The sequence below is a fragment of the Pangasianodon hypophthalmus genome, chromosome 5 (assembly GCF_027358585.1).
Source record: "Pangasianodon hypophthalmus isolate fPanHyp1 chromosome 5, fPanHyp1.pri, whole genome shotgun sequence".
NCBI lineage: Eukaryota > Metazoa > Chordata > Actinopteri > Siluriformes > Pangasiidae > Pangasianodon > Pangasianodon hypophthalmus.
The window spans coordinates 14,069,846-14,079,415 of NC_069714.1; the positions used below are offsets into that span (position 1 = coordinate 14,069,846).

Genomic DNA, 9,570 nt, shown 5'->3' on the forward strand with positions numbered 1-9,570 from the left:
CATCCAAGATGTCAAGCTAGCTTTAACTGAACAGGTAAAGCATTTTATTTGTTATCTAATTAGCTAGGCATGTAAGGAATAAGAAATCGTTACCATACCTTTATTGTGGTATTTGACTCTATCGTTATCCAATTGTGATATTGTTGTGTATTGGCGTACACTGTGTTTGATGTTACTCATTATAACTGAGTTATATTGGGCAAGATGCTGTGGATCAAAGTGCCTGTTCACCTTTGGTGTGTTTCATCCACTGATCTGTCTTTTAATCCTCTGCTCTGTTTTAGCTAGTGAGCTGCCGCCTGCCTGCGAGTTGGCTAAATATCTGTGTTTCATATACTTCTCTGTATGCGTGTATCGAAACTTCAGTTTCGATTGATGGTAGTCATTTGAAATGCAGGCCTGGTGTTGGTGTTTGTATTTTTTCTCTGATGTGTCTTACTCTCTGCATTGCTCAAGCATGTTACCCTAGCCACTACTTCATGATGTATCATGATGAACACATGAACACACATTATGAATATTTATTGTCTGCATGCCTACTAAGCTACCATTGTTAGTGCTACTTCTTTCTCCTCCCTCATAACACTTTGTAATTCTGAGGGACCTATCTTAAATGTGTCAACTTTGTCCCAAACCATATACTACAATATTAAATAGAATATCATTATACAAGTAGTGTTACTATTTTGACATATTTCTTAGTACTTAGTGTGTGGTTTGGGACACAGCCATGAACACTCCTTGATTTGTCACTTTCATCAGAATAACTTATGTTATTATTGTGTCCCTCATTGCTTCCAATAATATGTTTACCACAGGTCACTGAATTACAGCTTGTCACTTTCACATGGTGTGGCACCAATAATATATTTTCCTTATAGGTATTTATTTATTTATTTATGCAGCTAGAGACCCCAGAATCAGTCATGAGTGTGGACTCTAGTACTCAGGTGAAGTGTGAAAATGCACTTATTTGCATCAATCTGAAAGTCGTGGAACTAAATGATGGTAAATATCTAATGCTTTGGATCTTTAATTTGAGCAATAATAAAATGTTAACGTCTGGTGCAAGCTAAATGCATTTCCTACTATTCCTACTGTTCAGACTGCTATAGCATGTCAGAAAAGAATTTGAATAAATGACAACACGCGAAATAACAGACTGGAGCAACTGGAAACATAATGACCTGGCATAAGAACTGACATCACTGAGATTAGTGTGTGCAGCTCAAATCATTTAATATATACAATCCAAAAGGGAAAAGTGTGTTTAACTAAGCATTTTATTCATGATATTGGAAAGGCCTTAAATTTGAATATAATATATAAGTACATTAAAAAAGCATCAAGTAGCACCAATGTTTAAACTTTTTACTTAAATGTTACATCCCTCAGTTATTTTTTATTACATTATTTTTTATTACATCATTAAAATGAAACCCAGCTTAGCTTTTCATATCCATACAGAATATCTGAATGTATGATATATGATTCTATGGATTATTTGAAAATGTAAAAATGGTAGCCCTAGTCATTCAGTTCTAGGGGAAAAGGATTTTGATTGTACTCGTTATTTTAGGTAAGACTAATAACAACTTAGCTCATGGCAGATTATATTAACAGACCTCAATAACTGTATTGCTCTTACTGATGCATATCAGCAGGTATTTTCTGAATCAGGAAATGGAACACATCACAGCAAGAAAGTGGAAAAAATTAGAGATAACTAGATTAATATGCATAAATACTTCCCCAAAAAAAGAGTCTGAAATCTAATGTTTTAGAATAATGTGAAAAAGCAACACAGTTTGTTTAGACTACATACCAACCCCTTCCCCCAGCTAATACTAATTCATCAGTCACGTCCCAATACCAGGCCTACGTGCCGTATGCCAAACTGATGAAAATAGAGTGTACCTTAACTGTGCAAAGTCATTCACATTCAATTAATAACATCCAATTGATAGCATGCTATCTGAGACTGCAATCTCATTTTGGAAAAATAACACATTCCAATGCATTTGCTTCAATATTGAATATTGACATGTGGGCAAGGTAAGCATCGGAGGCATCTCACCAAATGTCAGCACATTGATTTTCACCTGTGTGCGACTGCCATTCCATGATGGAACATCTTGTGGCATATAATAAACATATCAGAAAACCCCCCATACCCCATTAGATTATTTGGTGGGTTCTTCCATTAAGTCACCATAGAACACTGATGAGCCATGATTTCACAGGCCTGCAGCAGACTAGGTGAGTTTTACAGGAACAGTTCCAAAACTCTAGCCTAAACTGTCCATCCTTCAAAGGTCAAGGCCCTTAGACCTTAGACCAATAGAGCACCAACAAAAACAATAAAGACACATGTTAAATGAATCACTTCATGAGTGAATGGTGCAGCTCTTCACAGAATGCGCATACTGTGGCTGGCCTTTTTCACTCATCGTGAAAATTTATTTTCTAGAAACATTCGATATATATGTTGTTACACATGTCATAGTGAATCCTGGTTTTAAGAGGCTCATATGTTTTATGTGCTAGTGATGGCTCAGGGTCATTTATTTGGATGAAAAAGACATAAAACCCTGAAACAGCACTACTGTCTATGTAAGGACTACAAATGAGCAGAAATGACAATTCAGCACATCAATACATAAGCCATTTCAGACACTGAAGCAAAAAGTTATGAAAATAAATGAGTCAACTCCAGAACTATTGGCACCATTCAAGAAGTTGAACAAAAATGTAATAAAATTCAGTGAGTGATTTTATAAACATAATTTTATTATGTTGCCATGATGTTTAAACTTAAATACTGACACTGTTTAGTTTTATTTTCACACAACATTATATATATATATATATATATATATATATATATATATATATATATATATATATATATATATATATATATATTTTTTTTTTTTAAATCACTCATTTTAAACTTATCAACACTCCCAAAATAAATATTTTGGTGAAGCCTCCCCTGGAGAGAATAAGATTATTAAGCCCTTTCCTGTAATGTATATCGAGATTGTTTTGTAGAGAATCTTGGACCACCCATCATGCAGAACATTTTAGGTTACTTTATATTCTCAGGCTTGCACATGTGGACCACTCTCTTTAAAATAACTGTTTTGGTACATTTTAAACAGTCATAGATCTTTGTTATTATTATTAATTCATTCATTTAATTTCATTTACAACTTTATCCTGGTAAGGGTTGTGGTGGATCTTGAGCCTATCCCTGGAACACTGGCATGAGGCAGGAATACTCTCTGAATAAACGCCAGGCCATTGGTGGGCACCATGCAAACATACATTGACACACTTCTTCACACAAAGGGCGATTTAGGGTAGCCAATCCACCTACTGCCATGTTCTTGGAAGGTGGGAGGAAACCAGAGAACCCAGAGGAAACCTCTGTGGACACTGAAAGAACACATAAATCTCCATACAGACAGTAACCCAAGCTCAGGATTGATCCAGGGACACTGGAGCTGTGAGGCAGCAACTCTACCCACTCTGTCACTATGCCACCCATTATTATTATTATCATTATTATTATCATTATTATTATTGTTATTAGTACTAGTAGTAGTAGTATAAAAATCAGTTCTCAAAATAATGAATTTTATTAAAACAAATTAGTTTCTCCAATTGTTTGGGGGAATTTTAATAATTATGCATAATGTTTATTTTTTTACTCTCATGTTCTCCTGTTCTCTTGAAGGGTGCCGATAATTCTGGAGTTGACTGTACCTAACTGTTTTTCACACTGACAGGTGTGAAAAGTCTACCCTGAGATGCTCACCAAAAGTACTTTCTGATTTTGAAAAAGGCATGGTATCAGATGTCACTATTTGGGGAGGTTTTGTGGAAGGCTTTATGTTTTAAAGGAATCTCCCAGTAGCAGAGGTTACCTCCAGCTGAGCAGAAATATGTTCCAAAGCTGGGATTCAGGTTCTGCGCCTGCTTCATTTTCACTCACAGGAGGGGAACATCCCTTACTAGTTTTTTCTATGCTATATATTAGCCTGAAAGTTCTTCTGTGTTTGGGGGCAATATCTATGGCTGTTAATTCAAAAAGACACAATTCTAACTGTTAACCATATCAAAGGATGAATTAGCTGACCTTCTTTTCTCTCAAACTGATGGTGACGCCTTGCTCCAAGTGGAAAATGCAACAGTATGGGAGAAAAAGATAGATACATTGTTAAAAATGTGCAATATGTAAGATTAAATACCTACATACCTTGTGATCCTATGTGTAGTTAATAATACAACACTGGTAACATTCCCTTCGCATGAATGGTAGTCTATGCTGTTATTGACTTGGCTCCAATACCATGTACAACTCACAGTTGGACAATAAGCTAACACAGCATGCTTCAATATAATCTCAGTTAATTAGGCTCTGGGGTCCATCCACCTAATTTCATTATGAAATGATTGTGCTTAATCTACCTCCTGGGCTGTGGCATGTACTCTTTTACAGAGCATATGTTTCCAGCAACCTTGAGACGTCTGTTATAGCTGATCAATATCTCGTGTGACACCAAGATAAAGAACGGTAAAAGTAGAGCAGATAAAATGATGCTATGGTTTGTGTAACCTCAATAGCCATAATGTCTGCCCATCAGAGCAGACCACTGGCTTTGATTGCAAATATTAATTAAGACTGCACTAAATATAGGACTGGCTACACAAATAAAAGAGCTAAGCAAGCTGGAAAAAAGGGTAGTAATAAAAATAATAATAATAATAGTAATAATAATAATAGCATAATTACCTCCAACATATTTGATGAATGTCTGCACAATGGGCAATTAAAAAAATATATATTTGATAAGGGCTTTTAAATTCAATAAAATTTGTATATTCTTATAGCTGTATTGAGAGAATGTCAGCACTGTGTGAGATTTCATTGGAAGGCTTCTGAAGTGGGAAAAAAAGAAAACCCAGGAAGAAAAGGAACAATTAATTAAACATAGTTTTATTTTTATTGTACTGTTCATGACAATATGGTCATTTGGTACTGCTTTGGTGTGGTGAGCTAGCAGCAGTTAGTCAATCAAGCTAGCTGATTAGCTAGCTAGGTAGTTAACATGAAAGCCACAAACTGCTGGACATTTAGTGCTCAATACCAAGCCTAAGATGATAAACAAAGAAATAAAACCATCAGCATTAATCTTTTCATATGTTTGATTTGGTCAAAGTATTGAGGTATGAAATTTTTAAATAAATTACCCTACATTAATTGGTTGTTACTTCTAAATCTAGCTAGTTCAACACAAATTGAATTAATGCCCTAATCAACAAGAAAATTGATGGTTTGATTTACATGTTATGTGATAGTACACACAACAGAGGCACCAACAATCTATGCTACTTCCATCTAAACTTCATTTTTCTTCATAAATGCCTGTATACACATTTAATGAGAGGACATTTATAACAGGAGAGCATAAAACCATGCTTATATATTTTTATTCCTTTTTTTGCATGAAAATTAACTGCAGGTAAAGCTGTGAATTCAATTCAATTCATTTTTATTTGTATAGCGCTTTGTTACAAAGGTCATTGTCTCAAAGCAGCTTTACACAAACAATGAATTCAGAATTGAAAAAAAAATTGGAGCCATTGCACTGTAGGATTGGACCAAGGTATCATTCAAGCCAACCACTTGGATTTGTCACTTTACCGCATTATACCTAATTTGCATAGAATTGAAAAATATGTCAATTCAGATGTCGCTTGTCGTGCTGTCACTGGCTGCTGTTGCTGAAATCATGGCTGTGTGTCGCACATGTACATATAAAGTGAATGGTCCCCTGTTGCTCTGTTGTTTGCTAGTGTGAATGTATGATTACAAATAGTCAACCAAGCTATGAGAGACTACAGATAATAGGAGATAAGCATGAGTAGCTTAGATAACCAGCTAATTGGCATTAATACTGCCAATATCAGTGTTGGAAAACAAATATGATTTCTGCCTAGGCATTACAGAAACGCTCCAAAATAGTATTAATATTCTGCAAATTTATTTGTAAGAATAGAGTTACTTCAGTATTTCACACACACACACACACAGATTGATATAGTACCTTTAGTGTGCGTGTGTGTGTGTGTGTGTGTGTGTGTGTGTGAAATACTGAAGTAACTCTATTCATACAAATTAATTTACAGAATATTAATAATATTTTGGAGTGTTTCTGTAATCTTAATTTTTCATCTCAATCTCAATGTTTGGTTCAATCTCAATGTTTGGTTCCCGGGTATAAAACACTGTACTAATCCCTAAATGTATTTCTTCCCCCTTTCACTGCCACACCTTTAGTACGCCATCTAGTGTCATCGTTCAATAAACCATCTAATTATGTACTTATCAGTCCTTCTTGAGTAGTTTTGATAGCCTTGAGTTTTGGGTTTTGTACATTTAACACTGTCAGTGCTGTATTTTATGTCAGTGACAGTGAACTGATCTGAAGAGGGGGAAGCCAAATTACAATTTGATGACGATCCCTAAAAGGCTGCGGCTGGTCGTGGTAAATGGATAATGAGGGAAGCAGTTTCACCAACACTCTAAGTGACCACTAAGAAACTGAAAAGACACTGACAACCCACATTCTAGTTTCTTAAAACACAGATCCCCAGCTAGCATGTCAGAAGAGAGTGCAGTGCAGGATGATAATTGGGAGCCTTTAAAAGGGCTGTAAAGCTTTTGAGATGTATAAATTCAGAAGGAGAATACAGTCTCACAGGCAGACCATTCAGCTAATCTCTGAAGAGAGTTTTCTGACATTTTCATCTGATTTGATGAATCATCTGGCGTTCATCTGATATGATGAATATGCAGCTTTTAGAAATGTCACATTTCTTCTCCTGAATACATGCTGATTAAGTCAATTTTTATGAGGCTAAATTACACTTAACGGGTGTTTTCGCTAATAATCTGTCGTGGGGGTATAATAACTGCAGCTACTAGCTATTACAAGACAAGGCCAGCAAACAGCACAGCATCATTCACTAAACTTATTATCTAAAGACTTAGTAAGAAGTCCATGGAAAAATAATAATAATAAAAAAATGTTTTGCACATGATGCTGTGCTGTTTGCTGTTGCTGAGCACTGTAAAACAAATCTCTATGCAGTGTTTACAACCTATTGCATCCTTAGTGATCATCTAGTGACCCAGACCAATAACGATAATGGAGACTACCTGTGGTACAAGTTGAGAGCACTAAAAGAGTAAAGAGACACTGACTGCTTCCAGCATCTACAGAGGTGCTGTGAGATTACAGAAGATGTATAATCTAGTCAGTCTATATCTGACAACTCTGAAAACTCCCAAACCATAACTTATGGCATATGGTTTATCAGGCAGAGAACTATATTTTCTCTGCATTTATCTGCAACATGAATACAAGACTGTTCAATCTCCTGAACTCGTGTGCCATGCTGTTAGTTCTCCACAGCACACACACACACACAGAGACACAGAGACACTGAGACACATGCAGCCCAAACCCCAGTGTGAGCTCGCGCTTGGCTTCAGGCTCCGCAGATCAACCTGCTGTCTTGTGCTACAATAACCCCATGCACACACATCGAAAACGCCGTGCAGTATGCACTTCTACAGTGCTTGTATATATAAATTCTGAATCCAACGAAGCACTGAGAGAGTGAACGGAACACTCTGTGCAAATTCACCAGTGGGATTTTGGCAGTGCAGCGCCTGGAGAGTGTTTAATGTGATCTGCGCGTAACAGAAATGTCACCCTGAAGCGCAGAAGAACTGGAGCGTCCATGTTTCACTGTGGCTTTTTTTTCTAATAGGGGTTGAAATAAATTTAAAAAATCCAACTCTTTATGTTGCACTGAAGAAAAAACAAACAAACAAACGCAGATCTGGTTCAGCTCTCGCAGCATCTCAGGTAACCTGCAAGCCTCGGGTGCACAGTGGGCACGAATAAGCCGCGCAGTAAGTTTTTATCATAGTGCGTAACGCACACGCACCCCTCCCTTAGCCTTGCGGTCTTACCTTCCTCAGCAGCGGCTGGTCTCGGCGCGTGGCTGTGTGACAATACATCCCCGAGTCCGCACACGAGCAGAGCGGCGAGCAGCAGCTGGGACATGGTGGCCGAGTGAGGGCTAACGCCGCCGCACTTCACCGCCACTGAACCCGAGTGCAGCCCTCCGGCTGTAGGCGAGGACCGAAATGTTTGTAGTGTGTCTGTGTGTGTGTGTGCGTGTGTGGATATCTCGGTATGTGTGTGTATAACGTGTATAACGTGCCCTTCCTCACACACTCGCACACTTCTCTCGCGCTTAGACTCTGCGCGCACTGCACGAGAACGCGCGCGACACCCGAGAGAGAGAGAGAGAGAGAGAGAGAGAGAGAGAGGAAAAGGTGGAGATGGGCAGAGAATTGCACTCACAGACAGATTAGACTGCGGCGACAGCGCTATATGGTGAGCGGCTGTAGTGATGTGGCCTCTCGAGACAGAAGGAGGGAAAACATGCACCAAACCCTGACTGACAGTGATGCAGTGAACAGTTAAACACAGCCCCAGTTTTGAATACGAACTGCAACGAGCAAGGGAGATTTAATTCTATTTCTTACTGATGGGTAAACTCAAACTGGGAGCAAAGCTCTTTCGTATAAATTGGGAACTTGCACTTCAGAACCAAGCAAGACTATCTGACGCACGTGCACACCAGTGTTCCAGTGCTGGCAGAGGGGAAAGTTGCTTACTGCATGCTCAACATGTCACTAGAAGTAATCAGATGACAGAACAGGCTCGTTTTTATTGGAATAAACAATAAGAGATTATAACTCCTTTCTTAAAGAATGAAGACGTCTTTGTTCACGGGACCACAAGCTATTTACATGTTTACAACATGAAATTTCTCTTTAGAAGGCAAACAGGAAGAAGCAGTGGTGGTGAGTAGACCCAAAGGAAAATGGTTACAGGTGGAATAGCTCTTTATTACTTGTAAATATGACCAAGAAGAGAGCTCAAAATGAAAGAAGTGCATGGATGGGACACAAAATTATGAGCTATTGGTTGTTGGGAACAATGGTGATCAGTGATTAGTCATTCAGAACAGTGGTGATAAGTGATTGGTCATTGGGAACAATGGGGATCAGTGGTTGGTCATTGGGAACAATGGTGTACAGTGATTGATTGTTGAGAACAATAGTGATCAGTGATTGGTTGTTGGGAACAATGGTGATCAGTGATTAGTCATTGGGAACAATGGTTATCAGTGATTGGTCATTGGGAGCAATGGTGTTCAGTGATTGATTGTTAAGAACAATGGTGATCAGTGATTGGTTGTTGGGAATAATGTTGATCAGTGATTGGTTGTTGGCAACATTGGTGATCAGTGATTGGTCATTGGGTACAATGGTGTTCAGTGATTGGTTATTGGGAACAATTCTGATCAATGATTGGTTGTTGGGAACAATGGTGATCAGTGATTGGTTGTTGGAAACACAGCCCTGCACAATTCAGTGAGGCTTTACACACTGATGGTGAGTCAAATGAACCTGCT

The 9,570-nt window shown here is 38.0% G+C and overlaps 1 protein-coding gene across 5 annotated transcripts in view; it reads right to left on the reverse strand.

Moving 5' to 3' along the window:
- lrp1bb (low density lipoprotein receptor-related protein 1Bb) overlaps positions 1–8,313 on the reverse strand; it is a 265,996-nt gene extending 257,683 nt beyond the window's left edge. For all 5 annotated transcript variants that reach the window (XR_008301779.1, XM_053233993.1, XM_053233992.1 and 2 more), the window contains exon 1: positions 8,054–8,313. Coding sequence is in view for 4 of the 5 variants with exons in the window: in XM_053233993.1 (XP_053089968.1) it covers positions 8,054–8,147 (94 nt within the window). In the remaining variant the exon portion in view is untranslated. The remainder of the gene's footprint in view (positions 1–8,053) is intronic.
- Between the last annotated feature and the right edge of the window lie 1,257 nt (positions 8,314–9,570).